Source organism: Kickxella alabastrina (genome assembly GCF_025024165.1).
Source record: "Kickxella alabastrina strain RSA 675 chromosome Unknown BX661scaffold_3, whole genome shotgun sequence".
Taxonomy (NCBI): domain Eukaryota; kingdom Fungi; phylum Kickxellomycota; class Kickxellomycetes; order Kickxellales; family Kickxellaceae; genus Kickxella; species Kickxella alabastrina.
The window spans coordinates 488,495-503,463 of record NW_026251474.1 but is presented as its reverse complement, the minus strand read 5'-3'; the positions used below and the strand labels follow the sequence as shown (position 1 = coordinate 503,463).

Below are 14,969 nucleotides of genomic sequence, written 5' to 3'. Positions count from 1 at the left end.
ATCGCCCACCAGCGCCATAAAGTATTGGAGCGCCTCATCATAGCTCTGGACCGCTGAGTACTGCCGGCCGAGTTCGTGGTTAATGAACGAGTCGATAGCTCCCCAGCTCGAGCGCGCGACTGTACTGCCCACATTGCTGCTGTTGCTATCCTCAGCAATGCTTTTTTCAGCCTTGGCTTCGGTCTTGGACTCGGCCCCTTTCTCGCTCTCGTTTTCGTTCTCGCTGTCGCCGGCATGCCGCTGCCGGAGTTCAACGGGGGTGGCCAGGGCCAGCTTGACCATGCGCAAGCACCTGTGGGAAAGCTCGCTCATCCCTGACTTTTGATACATCTGGCTGGCGATCATCGCGTAGAACGAAAATTTACGCACCTCCGACCGCGGCGTCAGCTTCAAATACGCATACGCGGCCTGCTCGTTCATAAGTGCGCCCAGCGAGATAAAGCCACGCGGTATGCGCAAAAGAGCAACCGGGGCAAATGAGTGCATTTTTGGTGCTTGAGGAGCTCGTAGTACATGATCACTGAGCGAACGGCCAGGAACGTGCGAGGCACCTGTGTTTTGTGTAGATACGTGTTGATGGCGTCATCAAAGTTGCTGTCAAACTCAGCCTTTGTCGCCTGTACCTCCCACATCAACTTGCTGAGACCGACCATCTCTTGCGCGCCTGCATAGCACTTCCACGCCTTCTCCGCCAAAAAGTCGCGCCGGGCCACCTGGTACACGCTCTGCGCAAAACGGAAGTCCTTAAGCATAAAAGAATAGTCGGCCAGTTGTCGCATCATCGCCTCTGGGGAGTCGTACCGAAAGTACATGTCGCCATCAACGCCTGTCAATGTGCTGCTGGTCTTTGCCGAGGCTCCAAAGTACCGCCGTCCCGCCGAAAATAACCTCCCAGTAATACCTCGCCGCTGGCCAGCCGTCTGGTCGCTCAGAATGCGCACCACGTACTGCATGTGCGGAACCACGCTCCGCACCATCATCTGCTTTACAGCGTCGCGCAGCGCAGCTACATCCCGCATGGTCAGCATGCTGCCGTAGACCTTCTCTGACGGCGCCGCCAGCGGCTGCGCTGTTGCCAGGCTGCTGCTCCAAATGCCCGATATCTTGGCCCTGTCGCTGCTGTCTGCATCCAGCAGGTCTGTGTTGGAGTTGATTCGCAACAGCGAGCAGTTTTGCCCAAACACCTTGCGCACCAAATCAAACCTGTGATCAATGTTTTGCACGTCGGCCGTCCGGCGCTCGTCGTGCACCACGACATAGTAAAGCACCAGGTTCGAGCCTGTAAAACTCTGCGTCTGTGTCCGTCGCACCGCCGGGTGGCTGAGCAGGCTGCGCAGCGAGCCCACCGGGTCGGCGTCTGAGCTTGAGACTGCAAGCATGCAGGCAACTGGGTGCATAAACGACTCGTGCTCTGATGCTTGCATCTGGTTAACCCATTGCTGCCTGAACAGCGTGTACCAGGGGCTCCACGCGCTGATTTCCTCCAACGCCACAGCCTCTCGGTTGACTCCGGCGGCCCCGCCATAAACGCCGGGTCAACGTGCTCAGAAGCCGAGCTGCCGCCGATGCACTTTGTTACAAGCTCGTCGACTTCGGCGCCGCTCAACTGCCGCTGCTTGTGATAACAAAGTCTGTCGTGAACTTTACGTTGATTTTGTCGAGAAAGTACGGCGCCCCTTGGCCGTCCTGTATTGTGACTACCACCAAAAAATAAAAGGAAGAAGTATTGATATAAGAGTGTTGCTTTTGGTGTTTAAAAAGCCAAGGCCGAGCATGCATTCAACAGTTCATGCGGATTGCTATGAATTGAACTTACTCTGTGCAGAGACATCCTGGCCAAACGGGGCTAGTAGTTCGGCAAACGAGTCGGCACTGTTCACCTGCCATGTGTCGTCCAAGTCAGCAGAGTTGACCACTAGAATTCGCGGACATAGTGCCTTGGCCACAAACTCCTTTTTCTGTGCCAGGCCTGCACGCGGCATTACTCTTCTGGACGCCAGTTTTAGTGTCTAAAATGTATCAATGTAAAGGCCACAGCAAGTGATACAAACTGGGCAAACTGTGAGCAAGCGAGAATGAAAATGAGAAAGTAAAAATTAAAAATGCAGAGACGAAATGCAAAATGCAAAGTTGAAATTAAATTGAACTTTGTTCGTTTCCCAAGCACTCTCGTGACGAAGTGATATTGTGTAAAGTTGGCGTGATCGATCGCATGCTCTCAATAAAATCAAATCAACGAATGAAGCCCTGTAGCAGAAAAAAATGTGACTTTATTTATTTTTCTATACTTAGTGGCTGAGCTTGTCGGCCAAGTCGTTTGCGGCGGCCAAAACAGCCTGGTCGAGTTTCTTGTGAATGTGCTTGCACCCCTCAACGGCAAGGTCCATGACCTCCTCCAGCTTGGAGGAATGCAGCTTGGACTCCATCTGCAGCAGCGCAATGTTGCCATTCCTGGGCAAGATGGCCACCGTAAGGTCGGGTGTCTCAATCGACGACTCTTCGACGCCATTCAAATCCAGCACCGGCGTATCGTCCACAAACCCAGCCGTGCACGCGCACACATAGTCGATCATGGAAATACCAGCATCCACCAGTGCCAGTGTCGCCGCATTGATACACGTCTCCAGAGTTCCGCCATCGTGCTGCAGCAAGTGGATGTAAATATCAATCTGCGACCGCGGGTACACACTCGTTTGAATGGCGCCCTCGAATGTCTGCTTGACGAACGAGGCAATTTCAAGCAGGCGCTTGTCGCCCTTGGACCGCTTCCTCCGCTCGCTTGTGCTGAATGGCGCCACGTTAAACTCGACGTTGATGGTCGCTTGGTCATACATTGTCAATGATTTTGCTCGGGGCTCCCGGGGACCGTACACGGCAACAAGGACTTTGGTGTTACCCTGCTCGTAGTACGCCGATCCGTCGGCAGAGTTTAGCACTGAAGCGCGGCAGGAAATGCGACGCAGCTCGTTGGCACGCCGACCATCAACGCGAAGTCCCTCCGGTGAAAGTAGTTCTTGTCTTGACATATTTAGTTATTTTTGATATTTTATGAATCCAACGAAATAGTTCAAAGGGATATGAAGATATATATAAATACGCTGGGACGCGCTTATAAAAAATTGCGCATTTTCGCTTTCAAAGTTATTCTGGACAATCGACAAGCAAACATTTGTAAATGTATGGCCCAGTCACGTGGATATTGTCCAGACCTTTCATACTCAAATTAATGTATAAAAAAGTTTTTTTATTATTAGCAACAAACTTTTTGACGTTATCGACAAACTTTTGTACAATGGTATCTACCCGGAAAATAACAATGGATACTTTAAAAAATTATGAAGTTGAGAATAAGCTAACAGCTCGAACACAATTATCATGTTTACAAGCGAGCAAGTGAGAGCCGCCTATGTAGCTGCTAAAAGCAAATTGTTTATTGCTTCCAAGTGTACTTCAAGAATTAGTTATGTTTATAGGACTCATCCTGTGTCCATGGGTTTTGACGGCTGGGATTCGGAATGTTAATGTATCCTTTCCAACATACAAATAAGAAATTCATTTCTAAAATATCAATGATTCAGAAACAAGAGAGTATTCGAGTAGTCAATTACAGTATACATATTTGAATTTTTACAGTGACAGATCTAAAAAACATGCGCTTCGTTACAATGCATTAGCTGTTGAACAAATAGTGCATTTTTAAACAAAAAAAAACAATACCGTGACTAGTACACAGTTGTAAAAAAATCGAGCAAAAATATGCTTACTAAGTTAAGGCCGTTAAACCAGGTGTCGAATTTTTACTGGACATGTCATCATGCCAAACAATACGGGTTGGCCAAAGGTCAACATACACTCAAGATGGTTTAAACCCTTCTGGGCCACGCTTTATTTTTACGATATAAAATTAAGAAAAAACTGAGTGCCCAAGAACTATCCTTATGTCCTTTTTAGAGCCACGCAATTAGCAATAATTATTACTAGGCACCTAACTAAATAGCAATATTCTATATTCTATATTTTTTTATTTCTTTACCATATGAGTGGTGATAATGAATAACTTACCCACTCCATCCGCCAGCAGCTCCAAGCAGAGCTCGCTGCCGGCAACATCAGGCCGCCAAGGGTGTAACGGACACTGCAAAATTACTGGGGAAGATACCAACAACGAAGTCGGTGAGACCAATGCCCAGCGCGAGGAGCTTTCTAAGAACTTTGAGACCTCATCGACGACTCGCAAATCATAACTCCTGCTGAATTTGTCGCCTCCAAAACGGCCTCCCGCGCTACCAACACGCGTGCCTAAAGCCTATTGAACTTCAAAAAAAATTTCGACCACAACCGCAACCACAACATTACGCTCGGTCGACTTTACACCTTCGCTACAAACACCATCAACCACATGCACCGTGCAAGCAAGACATGCTCCACCATCCCACCCTCCTGTTCAGATGTCGAGATGGCCCAGCACGACTCAGATGCGAGCTCGACAACATTATCAAGACTGCAGTCATCACAACCAACAGCAGCATCACCATTGCCCAACACACCTGGGGAGCTTTTTACTGCCACCAGCGAGGTTGCCGAACTCCCTACCCACCTTGCACGCCAACTTGTCCCTCAGTACAATGAACGACAGACAAATATATCAGACAAATTCAGTGCTGCTATAACAAGCACCAGCAAGACAATCGACTATACCCAAACAGAAACAACGTGGACAAGGGTGCCATGGTCTCAGCGCACAACAGGGACGCGCTTACCACAGCGACTACCAATTCAGAACAACAGTCTCAGAGGAAAGATCAATTACTACAACAACCACCCGCAGAACAATCAGCGCCCATACAACAACAACAGAAACAACAACGGCAGCACCAACAGCAATAGCAACAATCCGGCCAACAATAATGTCATGCTGGTATCTGCCATGGTAAAAGCTGCGTCCCTGTTTGCGCTGAGACCATGGCACCCTTGTTCACGGTTGTTTCTGTTTGGGTATAGTCGATTGGCACAAAGGATATACGCGGACACAAGCCGTTTTGAAACAAATAAGCATAAACTCTGAATTTCGAGAAAAATTGATTTGTTACAATAATGCATATGATAATATTATATATATTGATATTGATGTGTAATATACTATAAAATGATAATCCCCGTAAATAAATATAAAAATTATATTTTGATATCTGCCTTTATAGGATTGCTGCACCAAAAAAACTGACAATAGAAATAAAATTTATATTTGTTAAACATTTTTGATTGATTATCCCTTATTGATTGTTGATTCTTATGATCTTTAATTTCGGGGCGAAGTGTGGAGATGCATAATTATCCAAAAATGGTCATTGAACATTAACAAATACATTTTTGACTGTTACAACCGTAACCAGATATTAATTAAAAACCAGCGTTGGAACTTCTGCATTAGACATAATGTGCGTTTCCGGCGCATTTGACATTGCAAGAACGTAAAATCAAGGGGAAAAACATAAGCAACAAGGGAAATGCGGGCATTTATGCAATCAGTCAACAAAACAACTAGTTTACAGTGTGGACTGGGGCTACTGGCTTGGTTGTAGAAAAATTGACATGCTTAATCAAGAAACTGAAACTGCAGAAATGGTGGAATCGGCCAGAGCTTTCTATGGATGTAGCAGTATCGTGGTGGGAAATGTGGTGAGTGGCTTTAATCATATCGATTATTGGTTATTTTTATCCCCCGAATTGCGCCTCCCGGATATACCCGATAGGCGATGGCTGTGGTATGGGCTTAGTGGGGAGAGATTACTGTGGGTTTTCTGATGTTTTTTCAAGCAACAGATAAAGGCGCAGGTGGTGATCCAACTAGCAGAAACAAAAATGAGGTTGCCAGCACTGGGATCAGGGCTCCAGCTGGTCCTCTGATTTTGCATTGTAGCTCTTGAAATAGTTCATTTGAAGCCAACAAACCAACCTAGTACCTACTTAGTGTGAGAATTTGCAAGCCTCTTTGCCTCAAATATCTGAATATGCTGCTTTGGCCTAAAAATAGTGATATTGGCGAGACAAAAAACAGCAGCAATGTGCAGATGTGGACAAAATTTCATAAGCGCTAATTTGTGCAGTTTTTCTTTTGTCAGCCGGTCCGTGTAAATGCTGTCAAAAAAAGCAACGGTTGTCAATCTAGAAATACTATGCATGCAGGATTGAAATATAAATTACTCGGAAGTATGCATGGCCAAAATGCCAATTAGCCACTGCACTATCGCCTAAATCAATTCCATTATGATTACCAAGCACCAGAAAATATGACTGGACATAGAAGTGTGTGTGTGTGCATGCAGCTTGGGCTTTTCAATATGCATCTGCACTTATTTATTGCTAAAAAATATTGTGCGAGCGCATTTTGCACTGTGGTTTTAAGGGTGTGTTTGAAACTGATAATATCATGGTGTTACATCATTTGCACTTGCTAGCGTTTTTTCCCACCACCAAATTTCAAAATTAACCACGGGAAATGAAACGGGAATACCCGAGCATTAAAGCGAATGAGCAAATAAAATGATTGCGCGCTTTCACAGTGTGCATATCTGCTGCCCGTATTTGTTTTTTTTTGCATTGCCACATTCGCTACAGCGGGTTATTCAGAAAATGGTATTCAGCCTCCTTTTTTCCAAGTTGGCTTTTTTGAACGCGATCAAGCATTTGTGAGCCCGATCCTGTGCTTTTTCGTTGGAACGCGTCAGAAATAACGCGGAAATTGGTTTTCCAAAACAAATAATACGTTTCAGCATTATATCACAAAAACAAGCCTTACGCCATTATCAACTGCGAGTGTTTATTATTTTCCTCATCTTAATATCCATTTTTTACAAAAGAGTGCTTTAACACCCGAATACTTCAACACCCGAATACTTAAGCACCCAAATACTTCAGCACCCGAATACTTCAGCACTTTGGACTTCCACATTTTCATATTACTATTAACACTTATTTTTAAAAAAAACACCTTTAATCGCTTTCGCCATGATTGCGCTTACTTTCCCCCTGCCCCCTCTGGTTATTGCCAGGGAGCCTAACTACATTATCACTTTGTACATTCTTTTTTTTATTTACACCATAGGCCTCATTACTCAGGCTGTCAATATCACTTTCTCGCTTGTCTTTTCCTTTTTTTCCAAGTATCCCGATAATATTCAAAAATTTCGTTTTATTTTTATTAACCTCATTGGTGTCTTTCTTTCCCTGGCCATTATTACTCGTCTCTCCATTAATATGTCTGTTTTTAATCTACAGTCAGGACCATTATATGGTATGTACTCCATGGACTTTAATGTCAAGAGACCTGTGCTACGGTTAATTGAAGTTTTATATTATATTTTTCTTTCTTTCTTTTTGTGCTCGGTCGAAAGGAACATCGACAAGGTCAAGAGGCGTGCCAGAGAGGAGATCAAACACACTAAGCGCGCCACAGCAACCAATGCCACAACAACAAATAATGCTATTGTGACCACAGAGACTGCCACAATTTCAGCTACCATTACAATTACCACGGACCCTACCACAGAAACAGCAACAGCGACCACAATCATTACCAAGGACGCAGGAACAGCTACAGAAACGGCCACAATCATCATCACATTGGACACCAAAATAGAGCCAGCTGCGACTACGGCGACGCTCACAAGCGACAACCTTTCAACCCCAAACTCATTCGTGACTACTGTCACTAACACCACCACCGACACTAACACCACCGACGCTCCTTCTCTCCTTCATCATACTTCCGGCATGACAACGAAAACTCTTCCGCCATTTCTTCATCAGAAAGCGTCCATTCAGACAACTCTAATGATACTTTGGTCCCAACTGCAGATATCAGCACCATTGTTGACGCTGCTGTCAATTATTTTAAAAGGGTGGTAAAAACTGCTATTTTCTCTTCTATCTCTCTGGCTGTCTCCAGCGCCAGCCATCCGATTCTCCTCGTGCTGCTTTTGGTGCTGCTACAGCTGCTTTTAGAGCGCTTGTTTTGGATAAAATAACTGTCCTTGTTGCCAGCCTGCGAGCCGAACCCGACACTTGTGTTGAACACGATGCAGCGGCGAAAATAGCCACCCAAGTTATTGATTTAATCAAGACTGCGGCTCGTCATTCCATCTCTGATTCTGCTGGCAACCAGCCGTTTGCCTCCTACTTGCTGTCGTTTTTGGACAATTATTTTATTCATCTCTTGGACACTGTACTTGACAAGGTAGCCGATCTCACTAAAAATGTCTATAATCTCGAGAGGTCACAACAACAACAACAACAACAACAGCAGCAGCAGCAGTTTGATGAATTAAGGCAAAGGTTATTGGAATTACAACGGACATTATTTGCCAGTGTTTTGCTGATGCGCTCAGTCCTCTGCGCGCTTGCCGGCTGGGAGGTTTGGACCTTATTCGAGTTACAACGATTACGAGACCGCTGCTATTCGGTGCATTCTGACACTAGTGGGCACACAGATCAGCGACTATATTTATATCCTCGAGGATGGCGATAAGGCGAACAATTAAGGATCATTAAAATTCGAAGGCACAACACGATGTTGCCACACACAAAAAAAAAGTGCAATTCTCAATTATTTTATTTTATTCTAGTTTTTTTTTATTGTTTCAAATCTTGTAAATATATATAGTGAATATTGTTTATTAAAAAACATAAATTAAACAACGCATTAAAAAATTTATGTATTTAAAGCTGAGATGCAGGAGAAGTGGGCAAACGACGGGTCAGCACCTCACATCCATCCTCAGTGACCAAAACAGCATGCTCAAACTGAGCACTACGCTTTCCATCAACTGTAACAGCAGTCCAATTATCTCTCCAAGTCTGATCATTAAACCTTCCCTCATTAATCATTGGCTCAATCGTGAAAACATGACCGGGCTTCATAACACCAATAGCCTTATTCTGCGCATAATGCGGGACATTCGGCGCCGAATGGAATAATTTCCCAACACCATGGCCGCAATACGTACGCACGACGGAGAATCCATTCGCCCGAGCATGGTTCTCAATGACAGAGCCGAGATCGCGATACCGGACGCCAGGCTTCACCATATCAATAGCTTTCTGCAGGCATTCGCGGGTAGTCTTGACTAGTTTCTTCGACTTGTCATCGACATTTCCAACAAAGTAGGTCTTATTAAGATCCGCATGGAAGCCATCCTTGTACAGCGAAATATCGATATTCAGGATATCTCCATCCTCCAAGGAGCGTTGGTCCGGGATACCATGGCAGACAACCTCATTGACGCTCGTGCAGACGCTCTTAGGAAACTGGTAGTAGTTAAGGGGCGACGGATACGCCTTGCGCTCAATCGTAGCCTCATGCACAATCCTATCAATCTCGTCCGTAGTGACCCCAACCTTCACCGCCCTCGCAGCAATATCCAGCACCTCACGACCAAGCCGACACACCTCGCGCATTTTCACAAGATCCTCCGCAGACATCGCCGATCTGGGCATTCCCATAGGCCTGCTCCTGGCGCGAAGCACCATTGGGATCCGTGGCGTAATCCGGACGCTGGATATCCGCGGGAACTTCACGACGCGGGGACAATGGGTAAACTGGGCGCAAGGGTCCCGTGTAGGCGTAGGATGGGAAGGGGTCGTAGGTGGCCTTGGGGTTAGTTACTTGGTGCTTGGCTTTGTGGGTTGCCCAGGAATTGCGGAAACACGATTGAGTGCAGAAATGGGAATCGGTTAGTCCTAGTTTGACGCACGTAGGGCATTGCAGAGTGGCAATGTTGGTGCAGCCGGTGGACTGACAGGAGTGCGTGGTGGAAGCAGACATTTTTTTTTTTTAAAGTAATATGTTAATTTTAAAAGTGATAAAATAAAAATGAAATGATAAAGTGGAAGAAAAAAAAGAAAAAAAAAGAGAAAAAAGGGGTGGGATAAAAAAACCTTTTCTTTAAAGGGTTTGAAATGCAAATATCTACATTTTTCCACTTTACTTTATTTTATTTTATAAATAAAAATAAAAATTCTTCACATTCCACTTTAGAATAATGTCAAGCGAGTCACTCACAAAGTGGATTTCGAAATCCAAGTAAGTATTTTTGAGGAATATATTTTTTTTCTTCTTTTTCTCAAAGAACAAAAATAAAAGCACGCCAGCTTTTGTAAATATTTCATATGTTCTCTAACGAACACACCAATACAAACAAAAAATGTGGGGTGGGGGTGGAGGTACTGTAGGGTTAGCACAGTGCTGAACAAGGATGTGAAAACCTACGGTCGCAACAACCTCTTTGACGACAACACCGAGACCTGTTGGAACTCCGAACAGGGCACGCCACAATGGATAATGGTCGAGTTCACAGCTCCAGTACAACTCCACAGCATCCATATGCAGTTCCAAGGCGGGTTCGCGGGCAAATCCACACAACTATTTGATATGATGGCCACTGGGGTACCGCAGTCAGAGCTCGTGTGCCCGCTGCACGTGGAGGACAATAACAGAGTGCAGGAGTTTGTGCTGCCGCAGCAGGAGCAGGGTCGGGCGCGCAGGCGCGTTAAGGTTGTGTTTGGCGAGAGCACGGATTTCTACGGCCGCATTGTCGTGTATTCAATGAACTTTATGGGCCGAGTGCTTGACCACAGTGCCGTGGCAGCAGTCGATGACAGCAGCGTCGGTGCTTCGGGCGTGGCGGCCGACATGGTGATAGTCTAGATAAAAAAACAATAGAAAGGATAGACAGGGTGCTGGAATTATAGATGAAGAATATGAAAAGAGGAAAGAGAAGGGATGGGAATCACACAACTGCTGGTGAGAAGGATGGCAGGCGGATAACAGCCAATGAGCGCAGGCGGTCCTGGACACTCTCGGCGCGCTGCTTGAGCGACAGCGCCAGGGTCTGCTGGCGATACAGGTCGAACTGCGGGCGCTCGCGCAACGGCTGCCACGCAGGCTTCTGCACCGGCACCGGCACCGGCACCGGCATCGGCACCGTCCCGCCAGCCGCCGCCGCCGGCGTGCACACCTCCATTGCGCCCGGGTCCGCGTCCGCGGCCGAGTCTGCATCCGAGCCCGCGGCAGCGGGCGCCAGGCGGACCAGGCGCGGCGCCGCAGCCAAGCGGTACGCCTCCTTGGCGACCACGCGGGCCTCGCGCACAGCATCGCCGACATCCCCCAGCGACGCAGCCACGGGCCTCGGCCTGCAGCTGAGCAGCGACGCCCGCAGCGACCGCGCATCGTCGCTGAACACATGGCGGGCGCGCAGCAGCGCATTGTCGCGATGCAAGAACGCAGCCGACTCCAGCAGCGTCGCAACCTTGGCGCGCAGGCCGAGCAGGTCGTTGGGCACCGCAGACAGCGGCCCCGCCGCGGCCCCCGCCGCAGCCGCAGCCTCGGCCGGCTTGACGGCCTGCGCGGCAGCCTGGCGCATCCTGCGGTTGTCCGCCTCCAGCGCCTCCATCTCCGCCTGCAGCCCCTCGACGGCCTCGTCGTACGTGCGCTGCCTCGCCTGCGCGCGGCCCAGGTCGGCCTGCAGCTCGCGCGCATGGTCGGCCTGGCGCCGCAGCGTCTCGCCGCGCTTCTCCAGCATCTCCGCGCGCACGGCGCTCTCCTGCAGCGCCTGGTCGCGCAGCTTGAGCTCGCGCGCCAGGCTGACGATCTCCTCGTGCAGCGCGCCCGTGCGCCGCTCAACGTCGGCGTTCTGCACAAGGCTGGCCTTGAACGCCGCGGCGCGCCGCACCCACGGCGCGCCAGCGGGTGCCGCGGGCGGCTGCGCGCCCTCGAGCTGCGGCAGAACGGCCGCGAGATCGGCGGCCAGCTGCTGCGCGGCGGCCAGCGCCGGCGCCATCCCGGCGTCGGCGCGCGCGCCAAAGACGTCCTGCGCAATGCTGGCCAGCGCCAGCGCCAGCCGCGCCGCCGCGCCGCCGCCGGCGGCCGCCGTGTCCTGCACGGCCAGGCGCAGCCGCGCGGCGTACTCGGCCAGGGCGCCGCTGGCCTGCGCGATGCGCGCCGCCAGCGCGGCGGCCTCGGGCGACGCCACCAGCCCGGCGGCGTTCAGCTCGCGCGCGCGGCGCAGCAGCCGCAGCGCGCCGCCCTTGGCGGCCTTGGCGGCCAGCGCAACCGCCGCGGCGGCCGACGCAGCCCGGCGTCGTGCGCGGCCAGCAGCTGCTGCGCGTAGACCAGGTTGGCCAGCTGCACGTCGGCGCCAAAGGCCGCGGCGGCCGCGTGCGCCTCGATGCGCTGCGCCGTGGCGGCGGCCGCTGGCACGTGCGCGTCGGCCAGCGCCGCGGCCTGCGCGGCCAGCCGGCGCACCTCCGGCAGCGCGTCCTGCGCGCGGAACTCCTCGCGCCGCAGCAGCGCCAGCAGCCCGTCCAGGCGGCGCTCGGCGCCGGCCGCGTCGTGCAGCAGCGCGCCGCCGCGCACAAAGGCCGCGTCGCTGGCCACGGCCAGGCCGGCGGCCACCAGCGCCGCGGCCGCCGACAGCCGCGCCAGCTGCGCGCGCACGTCGGCCGCGCCACGAAGTCGTCGCTGACGGCGCCCGCGCGCTCGTCCGACTCGAGCTGGCCGCACAGGATGTCCGCCTTGGCCGCCAGCCGCCGGAACGCCAGCAGCGTGCGCAGCGCCGCCGCCTCGCCCGCCGCAAAGAACGCGTCGGGCACGAACGGCTCGGTCATGCGTAGCTGCTCGGCCGCCTGGTCGGCGTCCAGCCGCCGCAGCTCCAGGTCGACGGCGCCGCGCGCGTGCGCACAGCCGACGAGCGCAGCTGCAGGTTGCGGCTCAGCGCCTCCTGCGTGGCCGACGTCATCACCGCCGCCTCCGACGCCTGCGTCTGCGCCGCGTCGCGCATGCGCTGCAGGTCGGCCTGGAGGCTGGCGACGAGCTCACGGTACTGCCTGATTGTCAGCTGCGCGTCGGCCACGGCTCCTCGAGCCGCTCGGCGCGGCGCATGCGGTCGCTGGCGGCAACGCCCAGGCGCGCGGCCTCGTCGCGCAGGCCCTGCTCCTCCTCGGCGCGCGTCTCCTCCATTTCGTTGTTGACCTCGCACAGCGCCTCGAGGCTCTCGACCGCCGCCTGCAGCTCCTCGACGCGCGCGCCCAGGTCCAGGTTGCGCGCAGACAGGTCCTCGATCAGCTCGTCGGCGCCCAGCGCCTCGTCCAGCCGCTCGCGCAGATCCTCGACCTGCGCCTCGGCCGCGTCCGCGCGCACGCGCAGCCGCTCGGCCTCCTCGGCCGCATCGCTGGCCAGCGCCGCCTCGCGCTCCAGCGCGCGCACGCGCTGCGCCAGCTGCGCCTCGGTCTCCGAAGCCTGGTCGCGCAGCTTGAGCAGCGCGCCCGTCAGCCGCTCGTTCTGCGCGCGCAGCTGCACATCCGCCAGCGCGCCGCTGCCGTCGGCCGCGCGGTAGACCTCGAGGCTCGTCGTGGTTTCGTCCAGCTGCTCGCGCAGCGCCGCGGCCTCCAGTGCCAGGGACTCGGCGCGCTCCTCGGCCATCTCGCGGTCCACCGTCTGCATCTCCATGGCGTCGGCAAGCTCGGCTGCGCGCGCCTCCAGGTCGCTGTGCTCGGACTCGAGCTGCTTGGTGCGCGCGCGCAGTGTGCGCGCCTCCTCCTGCAGCGCCTGCACTTTGGCTGCGAGCCGGTCGCGTGCGCGCAGCGCCTGCTCGGCCTCGGCGCGCACGGCGTCGGCCTCTTGGATGCGCTGCCGGTCTTCCGACCGCTTTTGCTCCAGGAACCGGTACTTGAGCCGCAGCTCCTCGAACTCCTTCATCGGCACGGTTTGCGCGTGAAGCGACGGTGCCGATGCTGGTGCCGACGCGCCCTGCGCTGACGACTCGTCCATGCTTAGCGCCGGCTGGTAGGCCATACGCACCGGCTCGTCCACCTGCATGGCGTCGCTGGCGTCCCCGGCTTCGGGCTTGGCTTCGGCCTCGGCCTCGCTCGCTCTCGACCTCCTCCGGGGCCGAGGGCGCCTGCGGGGGCTCTGCCTTGGTGTCTGGCGCTGCCGCTGCCGCTGCTGCTACTGTCGCCCGCCGCGGCCCCAGTGCCTCGGACACGCGCCTGATTGGCGCAACCAGACTGGCGCTCGGCCGCATACTGCCTGCCCTCGCCGTCGGCGGCGCAAGCGTCGCCCTTCTGGCACCAACCTGCGGGGTACGAAGAAGCCGGTTTTCACCCCCACCCAGTGGCGAAACCTCTGTCCCATGGATCGTTGCCCTAGTGCCACCGGCGTCTGCTGCTGCTGCTGCTCCTCCCCCTGACGATGCTAGCACCTTGACTTGCGATGGCCGCACAAAGACGCCGTGTCCGGGGCGCACTCGAAATAGCGCTTTCCCTGGACACTTCCGTCATTTTTGCCTGTTGGCCTATCGAGCTCAATGCCACCCAGTTGCCTGGCCCAACTCCGTTGTGCCGCTGAACCGCACTGTTCCGTGACTGCCCTGGACCTCCACGGCCTGCCCCACTGTGGGTCCGACTTGGGACCCAGAACGCGTACGCATGGGATCGGTTGAGGATAGTCTGCGCGCAGAACTCATCTTGTTTTTTTTTAATTGTATTTCTCTGTATTTCAATTACTCTTGGACTCTTTAAATGTGTTGCTGTTTGTTCGTTGGGCACTGCGCTCTTTCTTCTTTTTTCTTTCTTTTAAATTTGTTGGATAATGGTAATAAAAAGAATATAAGGGTAAAAAAAAATCAACTTTTAATTAAGGCGAATGCAAAGGTAAAAAAATATTGAAAAATGAAAAATAAAAAAATAAATTTTATTGAAAGAACGATGAGCCTAGAATTTTACGAAATGCACCACTCCGCGCGCAGTTTGAATTTGTCAAAACAAAAAACAAACATTTTCGTCATCATTTTCGATCTCAGCCACAGCCACAGACACAGCCACAGACACACCTCCTCCCCACTCGCCCCACTCACCACGCACGCATTACGCCTGATCCCAAATTATAGGATCATAGATTCCACATCCCAGATCCC

At 52.3% G+C, this 14,969-nt stretch overlaps 6 protein-coding genes across 6 annotated transcripts; 2 read left to right on the top strand and 4 right to left on the bottom strand.

Annotated features, from left to right (window-relative positions):
* Window positions 1–2,256: 2,256 nt before the first annotated feature.
* Window positions 2,257–3,099, bottom strand: BX661DRAFT_177508 (exosome component 4). Its single transcript, XM_051534653.1, has one exon. It carries the CDS (start codon window positions 3,024–3,026, stop codon window positions 2,289–2,291), a length of 738 nt encoding a protein of 245 aa, XP_051394160.1. The 5' UTR covers window positions 3,027–3,099; the 3' UTR covers window positions 2,257–2,288.
* Window positions 3,100–4,399: 1,300 nt separating this feature from the next.
* On the top strand, window positions 4,400–5,043 carry BX661DRAFT_168898 (uncharacterized protein; the record flags this gene model as incomplete). Its single annotated transcript, XM_051533477.1, has 2 exons — window positions 4,400–4,930; window positions 5,002–5,043. The coding sequence occupies 2 exons, from the start codon at window positions 4,400–4,402 to the stop codon at window positions 5,041–5,043; spliced, it is 573 nt and encodes a 190-aa protein (XP_051394159.1).
* Window positions 5,044–7,132: 2,089 nt separating this feature from the next.
* Window positions 7,133–7,603, bottom strand: BX661DRAFT_177507 (uncharacterized protein). Its single transcript, XM_051534652.1, has one exon. The coding sequence runs from the start codon at window positions 7,572–7,574 to the stop codon at window positions 7,356–7,358; it is 219 nt and encodes a 72-aa protein (XP_051394158.1). The 5' UTR covers window positions 7,575–7,603; the 3' UTR covers window positions 7,133–7,355.
* A 1,052-nt stretch (window positions 7,604–8,655) lies between these two features.
* BX661DRAFT_177504 (methionine aminopeptidase 1) lies at window positions 8,656–9,910 on the bottom strand. The gene is given in 2 exon segments (XM_051534651.1): window positions 8,656–9,468; window positions 9,479–9,910. 2 exon segments carry the CDS (start codon window positions 9,821–9,823, stop codon window positions 8,719–8,721), a joined length of 1,095 nt encoding a protein of 364 aa, XP_051394157.1. The 5' UTR covers window positions 9,824–9,910; the 3' UTR covers window positions 8,656–8,718.
* Window positions 9,911–10,040: 130 nt separating this feature from the next.
* Window positions 10,041–10,705, top strand: BX661DRAFT_196276 (uncharacterized protein; the record flags this gene model as incomplete). The annotated part of the gene is made up of 2 exons (XM_051538040.1): window positions 10,041–10,081; window positions 10,231–10,705. The coding sequence occupies 2 exons, from the start codon at window positions 10,041–10,043 to the stop codon at window positions 10,703–10,705; spliced, it is 516 nt and encodes a 171-aa protein (XP_051394156.1).
* A 1,797-nt stretch (window positions 10,706–12,502) lies between these two features.
* On the bottom strand, window positions 12,503–14,209 carry BX661DRAFT_65081 (uncharacterized protein). The gene has a single exon (XM_051539369.1). It carries the CDS (start codon window positions 14,076–14,078, stop codon window positions 12,660–12,662), a length of 1,419 nt encoding a protein of 472 aa, XP_051394155.1. The 5' UTR covers window positions 14,079–14,209; the 3' UTR covers window positions 12,503–12,659.
* Between the last annotated feature and the right edge of the window lie 760 nt (window positions 14,210–14,969).

Coding starts and splice junctions, on each gene's coding strand:
- BX661DRAFT_177508 (XM_051534653.1), bottom strand. CDS start 3,026: ATGTCAAGACAAGAACTACTTTCACCGGAGGGACTTCGCGTTGATGGT.
- BX661DRAFT_177507 (XM_051534652.1), bottom strand. CDS start 7,574: ATGATTGTGGTCGCTGTTGCTGTTTCTGTGGTAGGGTCCGTGGTAATT.
- BX661DRAFT_177504 (XM_051534651.1), bottom strand. CDS start 9,823: ATGTCTGCTTCCACCACGCACTCCTGTCAGTCCACCGGCTGCACCAAC.
- BX661DRAFT_65081 (XM_051539369.1), bottom strand. CDS start 14,078: ATGCGGCCGAGCGCCAGTCTGGTTGCGCCAATCAGGCGCGTGTCCGAG.